Below are 22,989 nucleotides of genomic sequence, written 5' to 3' on the forward strand. Positions count from 1 at the left end.
AGCAACATTCATTCTGACCAGCGGTGTCTCTCTTATGCTTTGCAGAGTGAGGCTTGGTGAAAAAGCGCCGAGAGAAAGAGCAAAAGCGTTGTGTGGTGGGTGCCTTATCGGTGGTGTTAAATGGCTGCGCCCTTCAAATAAGGATGTAACAATAAATGCATTTCCCTGAACGTGGAGCTGTTGCAGAACAATGCAAAAGCCTGAATTTTCACGCAGATGGAAAAGGAAACGAGGGTCATTACCAACCTCCCACCCGCCCGCTCCCCCAAAACAAGCTGCAAGGCGGTAACTGGGCTGGAGCCGCCCAAATCTCTGTGCCCCCACCCCACCCTTCCAGCTTTTTGCAAGGTTTAGGAAATTGGTGGGACTGACCTGTCAGCTCAGGGAGGACTGGGGCACTCGGGAGGGGGGTCCTCTCTACCCGGAATTCTAAAAATGAAAGGCAAGACAACTTAGGATATGTGGTCGGTTTCGTCCCCGAAAGAGAGGATCCAGCAAACAGAGCGGAAGGGGCAGGGGAGAGAAGAGGCGCAACAGCAGAAAACACAAATATTCTGGGTGAGGCAAATCCTCAGAGTTGCTGCCTGGACTTGATAGAGTAGGGAGCAGGTGAGAAAAGACCCACCACTGCTTTAAAAACCGGCACCAGATGCCCTGGCTCAGTATGACCGCCTGAACAAAGGATTTTCCCCCTTTGCAAACAGCAGCAGTGACCTGCCTCGCAGGCTTCTTGTGATACCACCCCCCCCCCAAACTGAAGTAACAAATTATTTTTCATTCCTTTAGGTTTGGAGCCCGTTAGATTTTTGATTGAGAGTCTCAATTAATATCCGGCTTTTAGATGGTGGGGTTGAGGGCTTTGTGTTCCGGTTTTCAGGAAGGTGGCAACTCTGGGAGGGGGTTTGAGGCGGGTGTTGAGGATCAGAAGCAGGGAGGGAAGGAGGGGCTTAGAAAAACAGATTAAGAGAGAGAGAGAGGCTTGCAAGCTGCCCTTTCTAGGACTAACAAGTTTCCAGGGAGAAGGGGACCAAGGAGGGAACCACAACATCAGCGTCCTGCTCCTATTAAAACCTCAGAGGTTTCTCTCACTTCCTTCTTGAGTGGAGACAATTGGCAAAAGTTTAGAGAAGAGGCAGCGAATCCCCTTTTCAGCCATAGGGCCACATTCCCATCTGGGCAACCTGGGGAGGGGGGCACATGTTGCTGGTGGGTGGGGCCAGAGGCAAAAGTGGGCGGAGCAACAAGTGTGAATTTTATCTTTGTGCCGTAGGCTAGTTTCTACACACACTCGCATGGATCCCCTCTATCTCCATCCAGATGAGAATGAAGCATTATCAGAGTTCAAGGACTAGTGAGAGGGTGTGTGGCTAGGGTAGAGTCCCAAGGGCTGAAGGTCCTCATGGGCTGCATTAGGACTCTGGGACTGAGGTCTGTCATCCATCCTCCACCACCCGCCGGGATTGTAGGGATGAATTTTGGGGTCACTGGGGAGCCCACCCTTAGCACAAAGGCACAACAACTGAGAAAAGGGAGAGAGACGTACCAGGGAACTGGTAAGTGTAGCCAGGCGCAATGCCCGTGTAACTTCGGCTGGCGTAGGTGGCAGCCTGAAAACCTGGGTAACCTGTTCTCAGAGACAAAAGCATTGAGAAAAGTTAGATTATTTCACAGCAAGGCACACACACATCAGATTCACCCTCCGGAGTCCCTCAGTCATGAAAGGCAACAGAAGGGATCTTCTAAATGTCCGAATCTCGCTCTCCTCAATCTTTTTATGGGAGACAATATTCACTTACAGTTCAAACCTTTAATAGGTTGTCCTCTACTAACAGCCAGGCTCACAATAATGAGACACTGGAAGAACTTAAGAGACTGCTTCTCTGACAAGTCGTCACAACAAAATTATGGCAAAACAGCACTTGTGGAAAAATTAAGATAAGAAGAACAAAGAATCTTTAGGCCCACATTTACTTAGTCCAGTCATTAAAGGATCCTGTGCTGTGTTCGAAACACCTTCAAGCAGAGCAAATCTCCGTGCTGCAGCTCTGCATGATTTAAGTGCTCTGGAGGCGACTCACCTCCTTTAAACAGGAAGCAGTGTGTGCAGTTCTTACTTTTGCACCATGCAGAAGGAATGCTCTTCATGTGCAAGAGCAATGTGTGTGTCAAATTTTAATCTGTAGGGGAAGGTGTACCTCCTTCATGGGGAAACTCTGCTCTAGCACTGGAATTATCTGCAGCGCGCCCATTCTGCCAGAAGAGGGCAGTGCAGGATGACAAATGCCCGCCCGCCCAAATGTATTACCCCCATCACAAGACCTCTGACATCAGAGAGCTGATCCTTACACAACTCGGCACAGGTCTTAACACAGGCTGTCTGCTGCAGAGCAATAAGGGCAGAGGGAAAGAGTAAGGGGGCGCAGGCAGTTGAAGAGAGCTCCTTTGCCGTCCTTACCCAACATGCCAATCCCGAGCATGAAGGCGTCCATTCCGTAAGGCATCACCCGGGACCGCCCTCTTGCAGAGCCAGTGGGGGACATCACTTCCTTTGGCTGAGCTTTTTTACATTCCACCTGGCATGGGACACAGAAAGGACACAGCTTGTTTGACAGCTCCCCTAACTATGTAGGATATGTCAGCTTGTAGAGCAACCCCTCACTTCACAACCCCGGAGTCAGATTTACAAGCAGAAGAGCTTTCTTCAAGCCCAGCCCTGTAAAAATTGCTGCATCCCCCCTTCCTTCCACAACCATGCCCGCAAAACCATTCCCCAACTTTGTGCTGGCTGTGGCCGATTTGAATTGCCGTCCAAAACTTCTAAAGGGCAAAGACGGCTCCATTATTTTCTTTTTATGTCTCCTTTCTAAGCCACAAAAGGCTGGTTTCCCATCACGACAACTTAAAAAAAAGTTTGCCCTAAACTAGTTTGGATCCAACAGTTCTTTGCACACAGCATTTCCTGCTTGGATTCTTCCTGCTCATTTCCACCCCGTCCCCTATTAAATGTGGAACCCCATTGCCACTTCCTCCTCCTCCTTCCTCCTTACAAGGCTCCTGTGGCTCTTCAAAAGTGGTGCAACTGACAGAAACACAATGGGTGGAGTGTTCACCTTCATTGCATCCCCATATTTGGGTGGTGGGGGCTGCACCTGTTGAATTACCACCCATCATGCAACTTTTAAAGACATGTTAAGTCCTGCCAGAATAAAATAATTAAAAAAATCAGCAACTCCAATCTAGTCAAGTTTTCCCAGTGCACGTATAGTTGACAACACTAGGAATCACTGGCCACATAGATCATAGACAGGCAGCTGTGCTGTGCGATAGGAAGGGAGACCCATCTAACACTTCATATACACACACATTGCAGAATCCACAACCCAACCTTCCTCCTCCTAACCATTTTGTTGTTGATCTCATGGAAGTGGATCTCGCAGACTTTCTCCACAATGTCTTCACTTTCGAATGTGACAAATCCAAAACCTGAAAGAGAAATAAAGCAGTTATGGCCTGGTCGAGATGCTGCAGAATCATATTCTATGGCAGAATGAAGGCCAGGCCAGGATCCTACCCTGCTCAGGTCCTGTCAGAATGTCAAGACACAAACACAACATGCAAAGAAACCTGCTGGATCAGGCCAGTAGCCCATCCAGTCCAATTCTCACGGTGGCCACCCAGATGCCTTAATGGGGAAGCTCTCTAGCAGGACTCAAGAGCACTCTCAACCACCTGCTGTTTCCAGCGACTGGTATTCAGGAGTACTACTACTGCTTTGGACTTGGGCTATAACTCCCATCAGCTGTCAGGAACTGATGGGAGGTGTATTCTAAAGCCTCTGGAGGGCACCAGGTTTTCAAAAGCTACCCCACCAGATTTCACCACATGTGTGAATGCAAGGCAGGCAGGTTGGGGGGAAAAGAATTTATTTGCTTCCTGTGCAAAACATAGCTTTCAACCTTGCCACATGCAGAAAGCCAAAGTATTTCTACAGGTAGGCTTAGTGTTGTCACTTGACTGAGGAACTGCGGGGCAATGGGGGACCTGCTTAAGTCTGCACTTGGGTCTCCATAAGCAGTTTGATCTGCTGAAGCCAGCAGGCAAAAAAAGCCTTTACAGCACTAAGAGGGAGGCACCACATCGCACAGTAACGTGTTTAAAAAGTCACAGGCACTGGAAGTGACTGGGAAGTTGGCAACCCCTTCAGGTAGGGTGAATATGAGGCAGTGTGTGTGTGTGTGTGTGTGTGTGTGTGTTTAAAACAACAAGCAGCTACCCTTTATCTCTCTGCTGAGGCAGCGTGAAAACACCAATAAATACTTCTTATTATTTTAAATCATTTTGTAGCGGAGTCCCACATCAGGGAAAGCAAGCAGCATCCTAGACCAGTGGTTCCCAAAGGGGGCAGTGGATTACCCAGGGGAGTGCCAAGCAGGAAAGAGGGTGGCATGGGATGTAAATGACCACCGGACTTTGAAAACTTAGTATCACTGGCTCAAGTCCACCCATTTTCCTGAATTCATTAAACTAAATGGTTTTTATTGGATTTTTGAATAAATGTGCAATCAACTGTTTCCGTTTTGAATTTCATTGTGCTGTTATATTCCTTAGTGAGTCGTGCAAACAGTTATTCTGAACAATACTCTTTGCAGGGTAAGGTAAGGGGAATGGAGATGAGTTTATGGAGCCAAGAGGCTGGTTGGCCAAAACAGTTTGGGAACAAAATGTGAAAGATGAAAGCAGGGATGAGCTATTCTTAATTCCCAAAGGAGTCAGGCATCTAGGGGCTGGGGGCGCTGGCTAACATCAGTCATCTTCAAGCCAGAGGGCGAGCCTTGCCTTGAATGGCACAACACCCACCCACCACCAAGCAGGAGAGTGGTCTGCTGCCAGCAGCCTGCAGAAGGCTCCCTGCTCTGTAACCAAACTCCCCAAGGGAGGCTCTGGGAAAAGGTGACCTAGGAGTGGGAGCAGCTGCCGCCGCAGCCCCAACCCCCCGTGCTGCGGCAAAGGAGGAGAGGCAGCCTCCTGGCTTTCGTGTCAGCTTCCCCGGGGGCTCAAATTACTCAGGACAAGGTAAGACACACAGACAGATGGAGCCACGTAGGTGACCAGGGAGGGGAAGGGGAAGAGGCTGCCCCCGCCGGCAAAGAGTTACACGGCACAGGAAGCAGGCAGACAAAAAGCCCTCTGTGCTGAGAGGGGACGCATCGGGTAAAAGGACACGGCTGACGAAGGAAAGTGGATCTGGAAGGAAGAGGCTGGAGGGAAGGGGATGGGAAGGAGCTGCAAGCAGGGTGGGGCAGGGCAGGAGGGCGGAGGCAGTCGCAAGTGGTGCCTGGGTTCCCATCAAACACCCCAAAGCCTGGCTCCTCAAAATACAGGGCCTCACCTCGGTGCCTGTTCGTGGTCTTGTCAAACATGAGCATTGCGTCGTCCACCTGCAAGAGACAAAGATGGGGGGGGGGGGAGTGAAACTGAGTTTGGGGTCGGAAGGGAACCGGTTCCTAGACTTAATCCCCCGAAGCCTTAGGTCTTCTCTGCCTATCATCAGGCAAAGCAAGGCAGCTGGATCCAGGTACAGTCATACCTCATGTTACGTTTGCTTCATATTACGTTCTTTCAGGTTACGTCCCGCGGCGACCCGGAAGTACCAGAAAAGGTTACTTCCAGGTTTCACCGCTTGCGCATGCGCACAAGCACCAAATCGCACTGCGCACCTGCGCAGATACAGCACTTCAGGTTGCACTCTTTTCATGTTGCGAACAGGCCTCCGGAACAGATCCCGTTCGCAACCAGAGGTACCACTGTATCTAGGTTTGGGGTGCTACGAAAGGGCAGCCAAGCACCAAAGCTGTTTCACTATCTCTTTAAAGGGAGAGAGGCGCCTGTAGGATTCCCACCACAAGCGCCCAGGTTTGTTGAGATAGGTCCTGGGACAGACTGTGCTGCCCATGCCTTTCGCCCCCATCCTGCCCGAATCTTAGGCAGACCAGCCCCTTTGCTGGGCACTTCTGGATATTGACATTGGTCACCCAAATGCCACAAAGAAGTGGAACTGCCCTAAATGGCCATCAATCATTCAACAAAGAAACAAATAAAACCATAGTAACCTAGAAAGCTCCTTTAGGCAGAAATCAGACCATTTGTCCGTCTAGTTCGGTATTGTCTACATACACTGGCAGCAGTTCTCCAGGGGTTCAGGCAGTGTTTGAAATTAGCCAGGTGCCAGACGCATTTTGCACCTGGCTACTGACCACTTGCAACCAAGGGAAGATGCCTGGGCACCAGGATGATGCCTGACATCTCCACCATCTGGAGGTGCATGCCTGGGAGATCACTGGATCTGGACTGTTTTCACATCCTCAGACCCCATCCTGTAGAATTCTATCAATTATATTTTATCTGCACAATCGGAACGAGTTTCTGGAACCAAAATGCTTCTTCTGTGCAGCCTGAGCAGGAGCAGTCACCATTAAGAAAAAGAGGTTGGAATAGGCCAATATATACGTAGACTGTCCCTGGATCAAGCGACTTCTTCTTTAAGTTTTCAAAGCTCTTAACCCAGCTCAAGGTTGTCATCTGAATGAGCCAGATGTTTAACCAAGAATCAATGACAGTCAGTCCATCATCTGAAAAATAAGACATTAGAGCAGTCTTGCCCCCAAAATGGCAACTGGACATTCCATTTTGGCAACCGTAGCTGTGGTTTAAGAAGCCATTTGGCGTCTAGCATATATATTTGAGTTTCCAACACTGGTTTTCGGCGGGGATGTCTCTCCTGGCCCTACCTAGAGATTAAACTTGAGACCTTCTGCATGCAAAGCAGATGCTCTGCCACTGAGCCTGTACACTGCTAACATTATGACTGCATCCAGAAAAATCCTCCAGGCCAGAGACTCTGGTTACACACGGATGATGGTTTATCAAGTGCTAACATGCCACTTGGAAATGTAATCACTTAGTAAGCTGCTCATCTGTAATGCCATTCCAAAGAGGCAAGGAGAATTCTAACACAATTCGGATTAAAAATCCAGGAAGGCAAGTTGTTCCCCACTTGGCTGGAGAGGATGGAAGCCCAGCATATCTATGCTGTCACAAGGACACTGTAGGAAGCAGCCTGCAGAGGATCTTTTCGTCGGGTAACAAAGAAACCAGAGCTCTGAATTAGGATGACCCCAGTTAAGAGCTCAAGCAGAGGTGGCCTCCAGATGTTGTTGGACTCCAACTCCCATCAGCCACAACCAAAGGTCAAGGATGATGGCAGTTGTAGTCCAGGCACCATGATCACACCACTAACTTAGACAAGTAACTGTCCCCCTCAGACTCTACATCAGTGTGAGGTGTGAGGATTATTCCCAAATGATGCCTATGGAAGATACTTCTGTTGAATAAGGCTTTCTCCCAGATGTGATCCAGCCATTTATGGAATATTAACTGAACACGTGTATAAATGGTTTTATTTAGAATTTGTAGAGGTGGCCACTGAGCTACAGGGCTAAATTCAAGATGTTAATATCAGCATATAAAGACCTTAAAGAGTGCATTCCCCAGTACCACCCATCTCAGATCCTACTGCCAGCAGGCAAGGCCTTACTGGTGGTTGGCGGAGACCCATGACGGGGCCTTTTCTATGGTGGCTCCCCAATTGTGGAATGCCCTCCCCAGTGTGCTGACCCTTTCTCCTTCATTATCATCCTTCAGAGGAATTTGAAATCATCCTTGTTTACCCAGGCATTTTGTGGATGTAGGATACTGTTCATGGCTACCCTAACATCTACCGGATAGAATGATGTTTTTAACTGTAACTGCTTTTTGGAATGTTTTAACTGTTTTCAGAACACTTAAACAAATTATTAGATGGATTTAATTGCAATTGTTTCTGGAGTGTAAGGAAGGGTGGCACATACAGTAAATTCAATAAATAATAACAAGTAATTGTTTTGTAACTTTTTTTCCTTCTATTTTTATTTTGTACCCTGATTGTTCATACATTCATTATTAATAATAATGCCACCCCAAACCCCTAAGACATTTGCTTCCTGCATTTTTTACTAACCATTTCTATCACACATTCAAGGCAGGTATCTACACAGCCAGGAAGGTTCTGCGGAGTGTGAAAAAGGAAAATATACATATTCCCCTTGTCTTTCTTCCTGAAACAGCCCTGTACAGCACAGGGGTTTGTTGTTGTTTTTTTAAAAAAATGTATTATTAACCTCACAGCACACATCTCTCACCACCCTAATCCCTCCCACCCCTCCCCAATCCAGGATGCTTACTATAATCTGTTAGGATCTTGAGAAGGCTAATTCCTTCTTCCAACCCCCCCCCCCCACTTCCACTTATTCCCTCCCACCCAAGCTGACACTTGCAAGTAACCCTTACATTCCATTTATTTCCTGAAAGCTCACAGGTTCTTGCTGGGCCATACTGGGTGGTTGTCATTTGTTTTTTAAATCTCTCTTTTTTTAAAAAAAAAATTAAAGCCGATATCCTTTCTGCAAGCCAAAGCAGCCCTCTACATTTATGTAGAAACCATTGACCTTATTTTAAGCAGAAACATAGGAATCTGCCCTTTAATGAGTCAGGTCATCCATCCATTCTAGCTCAATATTCTCTACACTGGCCAGCAGTGGCATGGCAGGTTTTCAGGTCTCTCCTAGCCCTTACCTGGAGATGCTGGGAATCGAAACCAGGACGTTCTGCATGAAAAGCTGGTGCTCTACTGCTGGAAGTTATCTTATACCGAGTCAGACCATTGGTCTATCTAGCCCAGTGTTGTCTACACCAGGAGTAGCCTATGTGGTGACCTCCAGATGTTCTGGCCAGGCTGGCTGGGACTAATGGGAGTTACAGTACAACCACATCTGGAGACCACAGCTGGCTACCCCTGATCTACACAGACCAGCAGTGGCTCTCCAGGGTTTCAAGTCAGGGACATTTCCCAGCCCTACCTGGAGGTCCAATTGAAGTTATCTGGAAATAGATAGCCCAGTTCTGTTTCCAAACTGAAATACATTGACCCACTCAAGTTTGCTATCCAAGCAAGTAACTATTAATGTATTATCCCTCAGCAATAATCACCATATCTGCCCTATTTTCAGAGTGTTCAGTGGCCAAACGGTCCACATGCTTCTTCTGAAAAGTGGTATGATTCTGCAAAAGAGCAGGTCTGTCGTAGAGGCGAAAGCCTGGAATCAGGAACCAAGGCACCAGAGCGTGGCAGTTATACAGTTGGCACCCTTGGGCCCGTTCCTGAAAACTAGGTTGCTGGCCCGTTCAGTTGGCCTGAGACCAGAAGCCTGACTCCATCCCCGTGGGAGGAGGCTAAGGAAGTTGAGGAGGGTCTCGCTAGGATTGCTAACTGTGCCCCGCTTCCTTGTCTACCTTGTGTCACAGGAGGACACAGAAACTGCCCTTCCATAACGTCAGCAGGCCGGGATGAAGGAGGTGGGGGGTGGAAAGAGGGAGAAGGTGCTCACAATGGGCTTTCTGTGTTCAGGGTCAGGGCCGCTGTCAATTGGCAAGCCTGGCAGTCAACGTTGCAAGGGTTTCAAGATTGACGTGCGCTGGGCAAAGAAAGCAGGGCAAGAGAGAAAAGGAGATTATCCACTTTACCAGCGGGCGTCTCGAGTAGAAGCGTCTGGCAGAGGGATAGAGCACAGGGCACTTGCTGTTCCGGCCTGATTAACCCCAAGGTAGCAGGCATCAACGTGTGCCGAGGACAGGGGCAAAACCCTCCTGGTTCCAGTGCCACCGGGGGATTCTGCCAAGGCTGGGGGGGGGGGGCCTCTCCAGAAGAGTTCAAGGTGGCATACCAGGCTCTCCCTCCATGTCCCCAATATTTTGTCCTCACAACAACCCTGTGAGGTAGGTCAGGCAGAAAGTGTGCGGATGGCCCAGGGTCACCCAGTGAACTTCATAGCTGAGTGGGAGAATATGAACCCTGGTCTAGCCAAACGCTCTAACCACTACACAACACTGTGCACATTTAGTCGCCTAACACCTTTGTGGTCTCAGTCCTGTTCTGGAGGAAGTGGTACTCCTTCACATATGGTGGTATTATTATTATTATCATCATCATCATCATCATCATCATCATCATCACTATCACCTATTTGTCTACCTCTTTGATTTCCTGGGGACTCACTAAAATTCTTTGCTCAGGTAGCAAAATGATACCCTCAAAGAACAAGCCTAAGACGAGAGGCAAGAACACTGTAGAAAGGAAACTCTGTCTTTGAAAAAGTCACCCTCCTTAGGACCTAACTAAAAAACCACTGTCTTCCTGTATTAAAAAAACATAATCTGTAGGCTGGGAAGACCACATAAAACAGCAGAGAAGGAACAATTCCAACCCTCAAAGGAGAAAGACTCTGCAGAACCAAAGGACCCTGAATTAAGGACATAAAATTTGTTAGGAGTTCTTGATAATGATGAGAAAAGGGCCCTGTGTTCCAGTGCAGAGGCCGAAGAACTGAACCGCCACAGAAATACACTTCTCCGGTGTTTTATTCACAGGAAGACAAGTTTTAAGAAAACCCCAAATCTTCCACAAAGTGGTCAGCGAGCACACTAAGCCCCGGAGAAATGGAGGCAGGCTTCAAGGTTGCATAACCAATGGCCCATCAAGTCCAGCATCCTGTTCTCACTGGGGCCAACCAGACGCCCATTACGGGGAAAACACACAAGCAGGACCCGAGCACAAGAGCACTCTCCCTTCCTATGGCTTCCAGCAACTGGTATTCAGAAGCATTGCTCTCTCAGACTGTGGAGCACAACCATCACAGCTGGTAGGCATGAATGGCCCTCCACTGCATCAAAGAAGCCTGGGATGAAAAGCCAGGAGGGAAGAAGATGGTGGACAGGAGCATCCCTGGGAACGGCCAGCCAGCCGGTCTCCCCCTCTCCCCCCCCCCTCGAGCTCTCCAAGCACGTCCCCATTGACGAGGGAGGCCTTCCCTGACACCGGGTGGGCATTCAATTTCACAGGCGGAAAATGTGTGTCCTCAATAGGCTCCGGTGTCCATGGAAACCCAGGGCAGGGGAGAGGCGGGATTATGGCAGAGCCGCCAAGTTCAGGCGGGCAAGCGCTAAGTGTGAGTGGCAGCCCCCGGCGGGCGGCTATTGTAGCGGCTGCCCGTTGGGTGCCTCTTTGGGCAGATCCCTCTGCTGGGGGGGGGAGAGACCCCCCGCTGCTCCCCTGGGCCCCATTCTCCAGAGCCCTTTTCTTCTCCAGAGGGAGGCCGCCGCCGCCGCAGTGGCTGGCTTTGCCAACGCCCCGGAACAAAAGAGGCTGGCTGGGGATGGCTTCTCTTGGGGCCTGGTTGCTGTGGCAACCCTGGCCCCTCCAATCCGAGCTGCTGGATCAGATTAGCGCCAGCTCTAATGCTCTCTCTTTCTCTCTCCCAGGGAAAAAAAAGCGCTTCTCAACAGCCACACAAAAGGCATCCCTGCTGGGGACAAACCCTCCTCATGGAGGAGATGGTCCTTGTGGGCCTCCTGAGGGAGAGCCAGGGCCACTCGTTCCCTCCTCCTCCTCCTCCTCCAGGCACACAATAGCCTCCTACGAGGGAGGCCCTGTCGGCCCTCACACACACTGTGCAAAGCTCTCAGCTCAGTCACAAGTCCGTTCCACCAGACTACGGGTCAGCGCCACAGCTTAGGAACACAGGAAGCTTAGGAACTGTTGACCCATCTAGCTCAATACTTTCTACACCGGCCGGCAGCCATCTTTAGGCTGGAGTGTATCCCAGCCCTGCTTTGGATTGAACCTTCTGCATTCACAGCAGATGCTCTACCCCTGAGCTCCATCCCTCCCCAAGTTGCCTTATACTGAAGTGGACCATCAGTCCACCCAGCTCCATACTGTCCACACTGACTGGCAGCAGCAGCAGCAGCTTCCCAGAGTTTCAAACAAAGAACCAGTTTTGCAGTACAGTGGTACCTCGGGTTACATACACTTCAGGTTACATACGCTTCAGGTTACAGACTCCGCTAACCCAGAAATAGTACTTCAGGTTAAGAACTTTGCTTCAGGATGAGAACAGAAATCGTGCTCCGGCAGCACAGCAGCAGCAGGAGGCCCCATTAGCTAAAGTGGTGTTTCAGGTTAAGAACAGTTTCAGGTTCAGTACGGACCTCCGGAATGAATTAAACACTTAACCTGAGGAACCACTGTAGTCTAGTTATAGAGAAGTGACCGTCATGGTGATCTAGGCTCTCTTCTTCTGGACATTCAAAGTCCCCCCTTTTGGACTACGGCTCCCAGCAACTGGGACTGATTGGAGTTGTAGTCCAAGAGCAGCTGGAAGGGACCAGCTTGGGGGAAGGCTGAGCCACAGAGCACAGTGTAGTTATTAGATGATTTAACATCCACGAGCCGGCGGCAGGAGGGTGTTTACTAACTGTGTCTCGTCTCTCCCAAATAAAATCCACCCCGCCACTCCTTGCTGTAGGCGTCACAAGCCAGCCAAAAGCTTTTCTGGAAGAAAGCGCCGCTGAGGAGTACAGGCAGAGAGCGTATTCAGAAAGAGAGGCCTTCGCTTATAGAGACAGAGGGTATAAATAGCAGAACGCCCCCTCAGCCTCACTTCCGTTCCACCTTCACATCCTATCTGGAGGTGGAACTCTGAGTCAGGTGGGGGGGGAAAGGAAGTGCACTGCATTTTATTTTTAGAACGTGTGTGTGTGTGAGAGAGGGAGGGATCTCTAATCTAGTGCAGAGGCCTAGTGCCCACTGAGGCGGATGAAACCTGCATCCGAGCTGGGCCACTTCAAAACAAGAGGGGACATAAACGATGGAATGATCCTTTGCAGAAAACCCAGACTGCACTCATTGAGGTAGCACGTCAGGGAAAGGACTAGGATAGCTTTCTGCACGGAGGGGCTTTCCAAACGGAGGAGCGTGCCATGGTGCAAAGCCACAGCTGCAAGATTTATTTATCACAGAGAAAACTAGGCCAGAATCACTTATCTTGTGGGGAGGAGGAAACCTCCTTTCACCGCTACTGTGTTTTGCTTTTTATTTACATCCAATGGAGCTGAATGTTTAGGATTCAGGGTAGAAGGAAGAACAGGACAGTCCCACAGGAGGCCGTTATGGACACCAACCTAGATGGCTTTAAAAAAGGATTAGACAAATTCATGGTGGAGAGGGCTACTGATGGCTACAGTGGTACCTCGGGTTACATACGCTTCAGGTTACATACGCTTCAGGTTACATACTTCGCTAACCCAGAAATATTACCTCGGGTTAAGAACTTTGCTTCAGGATGAGAACAGAAATCGTGCTCCGGCAGCGTGGCAGCAGCAGGAGGCCCCATTAGCTAAAGTGGTGCTTCAGGTTAAGAACAGTTTCAGGTTAAGAACGGACCTCCAGAATGAATTAAGTACTTAACCTGAGGTACCACTGTACTAGTCATGACGCCTCCACAGCTGGAGGCTGAAATGCTTATGAATACCAATTTCTAGAAACCGAAGGAGAGGAAGAGTGCTCTTGTTGCTCAATTCCTGTTTGCAGGTTTCCCAATGGAGCGTCTGGTTTGCCACTGTGAGGTTGGACCAGATGGGCCATTGGCCTGACCTAGCAGGTTATCCGTATGTTCTTATGTACCTGTCATCCCCAAGCTGGTGCCCCCTCCAGCTGTTTTGAACTGCAGCTTCTATCAGCCCCAGCCAAAATGGCCATACAATGCTGAGGCTGATGGGAGCTGTAGTCCAATGGAAGGACAGCAGGTTTACATGTTCAAGCCTAGAGGGTGGAGGCATCGCAGGAGAGCCAAACAGACCCAGAAGCATGCAGGGATCTAGTTGTGTGCCACTTCTCCAATGTGAGGAGGTATCTCACGGGGCAAGGTAAGTAGCAGCAGGCGTGAACAATAATTTCCTTGCAACCAAGTCTCTCACCTAGTTATAGCTGCAGGCTCAACACACCACCCAGAGGGAGCGACTCCACCACTTAATCCCTGAAGGACAGGTGTTCACAAACAACAGGCAAGGAAGGAAAACTCTGCCTCAGCTGTGCCACTGCAGACTTAGTATAGATTGTATGTGTGAAATATATATACCTCCAGAGGTACATGGAAACTATTTAATGTATAGATTTAGCATAGCTGAATTGGCGTAGCTAAGAAAGACATTTACTTCCTTGCCTATTTGTGCAGATCAGGGATAGGGAACGTGCGGCCCTCCAGATGTTTTTTGGACTTCAGTTCCCATCAACCCCAGCCTCAATGGCCCAGTATTCAGGGATGACAGGAGTTGTGGTCCAAAAAACATCTGGAGGACAAGTTTCCTCACTATATAGAACCAGTTTACCTGTGAGCTCACCTTACTCCATATACTCAACACCTTACTCAACTGCTCTGATCTGAAGATCTGGCAGTTATAGGTGCTACGTAATACGTGTTCTGCACTTGTAAAAACTTAGTATTTTACTATGGCAACACCTACACTTACTAACTCCCTGCCTATTAACATCAGGCAAGTACCTTTGCTGTATTCTTCTGAGTGTTTGCTAAGAATATTTTTGTTTAGGGAAGCCTATTTGCACATGCATAATAATGTTGACATGTACTTTAATCAGCTTTTTAGCTTATTGTTGATTTTAATTTTTTTAATGTTTTAAATAGTTGTTTTTAACTGAGTTAAAATAATTTCATTGTTTCCTTCTTTTTGTAAACAGCTTTGAGGTTTTCTTTTGTTTTACAATCAAGCAATATATAAATTTATATGTACATATACACACACAGCCTTCCCTATCCTGATGCTCTGTGGATATTTTGGACTACAACTCCCATCAGCCCCCAGCCCACACTAACAATGGTTAGGGAGCATGAGAGCTTTAGCCTAAAATATCTGGAGACGATGAGCTTAGGAATATATTATAGAAAACTAGAAGGAGAAGGGTTCTAACCCTTGAAAGTTCTCTATGCGCAAAAAGTATTTCTGTTTGGGGGGAATATTCAGTTATAGAAGTGAATGCTCCCCTGCCATTAGAAATGGTCTCATCTAGAAGCAGGCATTTATGATATAGATGTAAAATTGCAAACCGCTGCTGGCCAAGAACCAATCGGACCTTTTCCAGTTTCCAGAGTGTGTGGCTGAGTGGGATTATTAAAAATCCAGCAAAACTGGAGGCGAGAAGGAAGGTGCATCACCCTCTGTGAATTTTCTCTCCTTTCCAGAGTTTCAGCAAAATCTGTCAATACTTCTACGAGATAACTGAGCGGCATTTTCTCCCAGGGAGAAGGGAAAGCAGGCAAATAAAGACCCTTCTGTAAACCTGACCTTAAAACAAAGGCCAATGACTTTTCCCTTGTGAGCTGGTTGTCAGGGAGAGTGCCCTTAAAAATGCCAAAAAGAGAAACATCTGCTTTAGGATGGCTGAGCAGCCTGCAAGGCGGCATCCAATTCACCATGTCAACCGTGCTCTCTCATATTAAGGGTGGGAGAGAGAAAGACACACCAAAATCCAGCCCAACAAATCAGATTTCAGTTGGCAGCTGGATCCATGCTGTTGACCAGGTGAAGAGGGGGGAAAGCCAAGATTCTCACAGTCTTTATACTTGGACCAGCCAATCCAGGTGGGTCATACTGCTGGCCAATCACGGGAGCTGGTGGTGCACTGGACTACTTCCTTTCAAGTCCTGCATGCCTACATACCTTCCAAAGTACTTAAGCCCCATACCAGACTCCTGACATCTCACATAAGCTGCTGCAATTTGATGCTCCCTGGAAGGAAAGCTGGTGGTCCTTCTTCCTCCAGTTAAGTTTCTGCTGACTAGCATAGAATTTGTGTTCTTCTCCCCCACACCCACCCACAGACTTCTCTAATTTTTTCCCCTGATGCACATGCTGGATTTTACATGTGCTTAGGAACTGGAGGGGTCAGGGCAGAACGAGGGTCTGTGTGTGTGTGTGTGTGTGTGTGTGTGTTTAAATTCCCTTGCAGTGACTTGGCTCACTTACTCGAGTAATCTGAAGCCGTTCATTAGTTGGCACATTTCTCCAGCATGCCCGCTTCTTAGCCCCAGTCACATGTGGATTTTGTAGGCAGATGACAGGACGTTGTCAGAAACTGGCTCCCAGGGTTTGCTGCTTTGATCAGTCTCACCGGAGCTCTGGACAGTCCACTATATATATTTGGTTTGATTGCTCTACCCTGATTTTCCCTCAAGGAGCTCAGAGCAGCTTGCTTATAGCTCCTAGCCAAGCAGCTTAGAGGGCCGGCCTGCTCATCTTCAGCAACAGAATTGGAAGGCAGGCCCTGGGACCATCCTCTGAGCCATCTGCCCGCCCCCCCAACAGAAGGAAGCAGAGTTGGAGCAGGATTTACAGGCTAAGCAACGGATTGCTCTCCTGCAAAAACTGCCAGGAACTGACACTTCTTATAGACGGAAATAGAGATGGAAGGATCTGTCAATCTCGGTTCCCTCAGTCTCTTATTCTTCTTCATCGTAATTTCAGCTCTCCATATTTTCCAGCAATTTGCTCCTTTCATCCTTTCTTTTAAATTCATCAGTATTTTAGTGTGCATTTCTTCTAACACACACCTTTATAATGCAGTTTTGACTATTGTACACATTTTTGCAAGATTTCCCTAATGCAATGCATTTCTGTATGTTATTTTCACTAACTCCTTCATCTTTATGCACACTTTCCCCTAAATATGCATTCTTTATAAAAGCTCTTCGGTTGCAAAACTGCTTCACAAAATGTTGGTTTCCAAGGGAAGCTGTGCTTTGCATACTGTAAATTTGAAAGATTTGGCTTCAAATGCAAACTGCTTCAAATTTCTCCTCTTATACAGGAGATGAAGGATTTGGAGTGACTCATCCCCAAATAAAGGACTGGGCAGAGCCTCAATTTATCCAATTTGTTCCTCCAGTTTTAAGGGGAGAAACTGCGACTGAGCCAGCCCTTAGCTTCTTGGCCTAGGGGTCCTTCCAGGCATCCTTTTTTCTTGTGCATCCATTACGATCTGAGCTCACAATGGTATCAGGGTGGTTCTAAGTAATTCTGGTTTCAATGCTCTAATCTTTACTATTTAGCCAACAGCCATCAATCCACTTTCAATACTCTTTGCACCTGCAGACCTCCAGGGAGGTCGTACTGCTTACTTTACAATCAGTGGATGTCCTGCAACTTCCTGCTGAAATCACGCAACTTTTTAATATTACGAATATTCTAGGGTTGTTGCTTTTTTGTTGTTGTTCAGTTCCACTATAGAGCACACACACAGCCAGACAGCAATAACGCTGGGGAAGCATCACAGGTCAGCTAATAAAGCAGAACGATGTGTGATCAGTCCTGCATAAATCCACCTCTAATGCACTGTTATTGTGTCAATGGAATGTTGCAGAATTACACCCACTAAAAAATAAACACTGGTCTGGAGGGGTCCTCTATCCTGGTCTTTGGACTTGAGATGTATATTTTCAGGATCCACCTTATTTTCATGACTGCATTTCTTTTTATAGGTACAAGTTTTAAAAACTGTTTTTTAAGCTGTCTTTTAAATTGTTGGCACGTGTCCTGGGACCTTAAGAGCGAAGAATGGGTAATAAATTAAAATAATCATTGTGGAGTGATATAACTTCAAGGTTTCATGTGGGGTTTCCATTGCACTTGATTGGCTGTGGTAGATTGCCAATTTGCTACCAGGCCAGGTTCAAGGTGTTAGTATATAAAGCCCTTAACAACTTGGGACCAGTTTACCTGTGAGATCTCATTACCCCAAATATGCTCACACAACTGCTTCGATTTGCGGAACTGGCACTGCTACATGTGCCACGCAATACCCATTCCGCATTTTAAGAAATAAATATTGTAGTGTGGCAGCACCAACACTGTGGAACTCCCTGCCTATTGACATCAGGCAGGCACCTTCACTGTACAGTACTGCTAGAAACATTTTTATTTATTGATAAGCCAACCCAGTCATGTAGAATGCTGGTGTATGTTTAAATCTTGTTTTTTCTTAATTGCCGATTTTATCTTTTGAATGTTTTAAAGAGTTGTTTTTACTGATAGTTTTATTGTTTTACTCTCTTTGCAAACCACTTTGAGGTTTTTTAAACAGTCTAGAGGTGTATGAATTTCATGAAATAAATAAATACATACTTGGGTCTCAGAGGCTGGACGAGGACCACTTTAGCAGGGCCTATCCTGATACCAAATCAGCATGAACCAGAAGTTTGGGCAAGGGATGGGCTTCTGATTCCAGCTCTCTGCTAAACCCTGACCCACCTGTTCCATGTATTCATACATTACTTAGGCCAAGAAAGAGCTCCATGCAGAAAAGTCCTGTAGAATCCTTTCACTACCAAGCTGCTGCTGGCAGAGGCAAATTCTGAAATCAGTTTGCTGCAGGGGAGAGATATACACACAGCCACTTCTCTCCGCCCCCCCCCCAAAAAAAAGAACCTGTTTTCAAGTTCTACATTCATTGGCTAAGCATATGATTTGGAAGTGGATATGAAAATGGAGCGTCGCTAACACACATGTGCTACCGTGGTCATCTACACTCTGCGACCTTCAAAGCTACGTACAAAAAATTAAAACACAACAACAGTGGGAACGAAAAGGGCAAAAAAGAAAAAAAATCACTATAAACAGCTGAAATGTATTATTATTATTATTATTACTGTTTTTCCTACATCTAAGTCTAACTATACAGATAATGATAAAACTATCTACAAAAGTCTTTGGGCAACACTAGGCGAGCAACAGAGACGAAAAGGGTGAAGCTGGTTTTGTGATTCTTTGAGCCAGAAGACAGAGGGGGGGGAGTGAGGGGGAGGGGGGAAACTACACATTTGTATATCTGTACCTTTGATCTATGCTGGGACACGAAGGTGCCCCCTTCACTGCCAACTACTGATCAAAGAGCATCCATGGCCACATAAGGGAGGGCTCTGTGGAAGCAACGTCATAGAAGAGAGCTTAGGATCCACACAGGGCGCAGAGTCATGTGCAACAGCGGCTGGCTGGCTCTCCTGGCCAGGAGGGAAGGCCGACAGCAGCTGCCAAGTATCAAATGCCATCCAAACGCCGGAGCCGCCTGCCCCAGGAAGTAATTTTGTAAGGAGTTCAGCAGGATGTGTAGCAGGGGCAAAGGAAGGAAAGCAAAAGGGCTGTGGGCTCTCTCTCAAACCCACATTCGGGAAGATTCGTCTCCTGCACAGACAACTACGCTGTAATTCCTGCACCTTTGGATACCCCCTTCCAACTCTACTTTTCTGTGATTACAGATACTTGAAATCTGGCAGCAGTTGGGCAAACAGCAAGATCCCGGGCAAAGGTGTGGTTCCGCTCCTCCTGGATCATGCCAATTTGAGTATTATTAATTCCCGCCCTTCACACCCTGCGGCCCCAGGGCAGGTTACAGCATTGAAACACAATATTCAAAAACAATTTTGAACAGGTTACGATCATAAACGTAAGGTGGGTCTTAAAAACATGCACCCCAAAGTGTCAAAAGCCAGGATGAAGAGGTCCGTCTTCAGCATTCCCCAGAAGGTGCTAGACGCACCTTTGTGGGGAGGGAGTTCCACAGCTTAGGGGCCACCACAAGAAGGCCCTGGCCCAAGCCACCACCATCACCCCGAGCATCTGAGGGCAGAGGAACTACCAAGAGGACCCCCTCTGCTGATCTCAGCACCCAAGAGGGCCTGTAGGGAACAAGGAGGTCTCTCCCACCATGTGTCTCTCCCTCCATGAAAGTTAAGGCATCACCCCCAGTTAAGAACGTTAGAAAGAGCCCTGAAGCTGGATCAGGACAATGGCCCAGCTAGTTCAGTATCCTGTTCTCGCAGTGGCCAACGAGATGCCCCAAAGGGGAGCCCACAAGCAGGTCATGAATGCAGCAGCAACTCTCCTCACTTGTGATTCCCATCCTCCTCCAGTTTACCAGTTTTCTTTTCATCAAAAGTAGGTAGTAACTCCATTAACCAAACCTTCCTCCCATGGCCTCCTACGCTTAAAAAGAGTACTCATAATACCTCCACCCCAATGGTTCTGACTTTTTCCAAGGCTACCCTATGCCATTTGGGTCAATGAGACTGAATAGTTATCCAAATGCATCACACCATGGTAAGTAAACAAACCAGCAAAAGTAAGATAAAAATAAAAATGAGGGTCCTGAGAAAGAGAACAGACAGTGGTGCCTAATCTCTGCTGGAATCTTTCTTTTTAAAAAATATGCATTTCACATTAAATCCTGAAGAACTTTGAAAAAACTTGCTCAGAAGGAAGTTCCACAGATTGAACGGTATTCACTTCCAAGGAGGCACACTACCCCATAGCCTGTGAGTGGGGTTGGACAGACAATGGTGGGGATTTCACAAACCTCACAAAATTGCCATCGGTTGTGTGATTCCTGCATTGGGTCCCTTCCAGCTGCACAATTATATGATTTTTTCCTTTAAACCCTTAGAAGGTTCCCACTTAGCTCTCCTGCATTCAGCTAAGAATCACCAGGCAGCAGTTAGCAAGCATTCACAAGCTTGGGTCTATCCCCCCACCCCCAAAAGACCCTGGTGGCTATAGAAAGGCACATGGTTACTTGCTAGAATTAGCCCATCTGAGCCCTTTTAAAGTGCCCCCCCATAATCCTTCACACTGGAACAAGCTATTAATAGACCATAACAGGAAAACAGATATGCAAAATGTTTGTGGGGCTGCCCTTGAAGACTGTACAGAAGAGAGTACCTGAAAACACATCTGCTTTGGGCGGCTAACTGGGACCAGCTATTAGGACCACATCACCATGCCAGTGTTGACAGAGCTCACCGTCTGGTTTCGAGCAGAATTCAGAGTGTTGGCAGATCGCCTTTAAAGCACTACACGCCACTAGGGACTTGTGCCACAAGGACAACCTGCTGGTGGACTCAGGTCGTTTTCGGAGGCCCATTACTGGAGCCAACCCACTTTCTGAATAGAGGTGCGTGACTAATGGTGGGCCAGAGCTCTGTGACAGAGCATCTGCCTTGCACACAGAAGGTCCCGGGTTCAGTCCCCAGCATCTCCAGGTACAGTCGGGAGAGACCCCCTGCCTAAAACCCTGAAAAGCTGCTGCCAGTCAGTGCAGACAATACTGAGCTAGCTGGACCAATGACCTGACTCAGTATAAGATAGCTTCCTACGTTCCTCCTTTGTTCCTATGACACCCTGCCTGAGCAACTATCTCTCAAGGGAAGCTCACTCACAGCATACCAGACAAAGACCTTTCTACTTTTCCAACCATTTTTTGTTTCGGCACTGTATTTTTGACCTGCTGTTTTATTCTTTCCACCACTTCATATTACAGTCGTACCTTAGAAGTCGAACGGAATCCGTTCCGGAAGTCTGTTCGACTTCCAAAATGTTCAGAAACCAAGGCGCGGCTTCCGATTGGCTGCAGGAGCTTCCTGCAGCCAATCAGAACCCGCGGAACCCACGCCGGATGTTCAGGTTCCAAAGAACGTTCGCAAACTGGAACACTCGCTTCCCGGTTTGCGGCATTCAGGAACCAAAACGTTCTACTCGCAAGGTACAACTGTATTTTGATGACTATATTGTTTTTATGCCAGTCTTCCCCAACCTTCCCCTTCAGATCATCAGCCAGCATGGCACATAACGCTGACGGTTGATGGGAGTTGTCAAATCCAAAGTATCTGGAGGGTACCAGGTTGGGGGATAAGGCTGAGCCACGCTCTGGAAGTTATTTATATGTTTATAAAATAAAATAAAAAAGTAAAATAGGATGGCTATACACTAACAAAAAAAGTTCACACAGCATCAGTGTTCTGACTCAGATTCAGCTCCCAACAACCGAAAGCAGGCAATTGGGCTAGTTGCTGAAGACTAAGAACTTTAAAAAAAAAAAAAAAAAGGTACCAAGAGTTGGGGAGCAACTTAGATGAAACTGAAATCTGGATAAGGTGGCATCACAGGTCTCTGAAAGATAAGAGGGCAGGAGACGCCCAGAAAGGGAAGATGACCACCACAGCTATCAGACTGTGGTGGCAGTGTGGGAGGCTAACAGGTCCGATCCCTGGAACTTAATTCACCGGGGGATCTGTGCAAGTTCACGGAAGAGCTTCTTGGATGATTGAGCCCTGCACTGGGGTCTCTTAATTAACAGCCTTTCAGCGCCAGGTTAAAAACTTACAACTTGAGGCACTGGGAGGATTATCATGACTTTGCTCCCTATTGATAGAATGATTCTGGTGCTGTTCAGCTGGATTACTGTACGGCTTTTTGTGAACGCATTGTTCTTTTTTCTGATTTCATGTCATGCTTTATGCTTTTAACATTTTCTGAGTTGTCTGGAGAATCCTTATGGGTCCAGTAACCAACAAGCTAAATTTATTACCATCATCAAGTAACAGGGAGGGCCACTTTCCATCTCAGGCACCAAAATGTCTTAATTGTTTGGGGAAGGGGAGAGAGAGACAGAGAGAGAGAGACAGAGAGAGAGAGAGAGAGAGAGAGAGAGAGAGAAACTATTTGAAGAGTGTGGAAGGGGTTCAGTCAACTATAAGGCTTAGGAGTGAATAACTCTTAGGGTTAGAACTTCAAACTTAGTTGAAGATCACATGGTTTAGGGCTCTAATGAAAATACAAATCACCTAGAACTATGAACTGGCCATGCCACTAGTCCTCAGCCTCATCTCAGGAGAATCTGGGTTGGAGAGGGAGCATTGACTTGTTGGGTTACTTCACGTTCTGTGAATTTGTGAGGCACCCAAAGGCAAAACACCTTTAAAATAAACCTCCCGTGAAGCTGGAATCGCCAACTTTACAAGCAGTCCTTGTAGCTCTGCCTTTAGCAGCTCTGGTGATTAGCAGGAAGTGGTACCACTGATCACCTGCTGATTTCTGCACTTTAGACTGGTCTTAAAGGCAGAAGAACAGGCCAGGCAGCTTTTTCCCAGGTCAGCTGACAGAACACCAAGCTATCTGTGGATGTCTTAGCAAGGAAAACATTGCATTTCCTAATCC

General features: G+C 47.5%; 1 protein-coding gene across 5 annotated transcripts in view; it reads right to left on the reverse strand.

Moving 5' to 3' along the window:
* MSI1 (musashi RNA binding protein 1) overlaps positions 1-22,989 on the reverse strand; it is a 56,315-nt gene that overhangs the window by 5,961 nt on the left and 27,365 nt on the right. For 3 of the 5 annotated variants that reach the window (XM_080986429.1, XM_080986428.1, XM_080986430.1), the window contains exons 7-11: positions 5,390-5,438; positions 3,401-3,483; positions 2,456-2,573; positions 1,544-1,624; positions 373-429 (exon numbers count right to left, since the gene is read on the reverse strand). In XM_080986429.1, the coding sequence (XP_080842555.1) occupies positions 373-429; positions 1,544-1,624; positions 2,456-2,573; positions 3,401-3,483; positions 5,390-5,438 (388 nt within the window). The remainder of the gene's footprint in view (positions 1-372; positions 430-1,543; positions 1,625-2,455; positions 2,574-3,400; positions 3,484-5,389; positions 5,439-22,989) is intronic. The other 2 variants (XM_080986431.1, XM_080986432.1) reach the window with 1 other exon arrangement.

Source organism: Podarcis pityusensis, assembly GCF_964106645.2.
Source record: "Podarcis pityusensis genome assembly, chromosome: 16".
NCBI lineage: Eukaryota > Metazoa > Chordata > Lepidosauria > Squamata > Lacertidae > Podarcis > Podarcis pityusensis.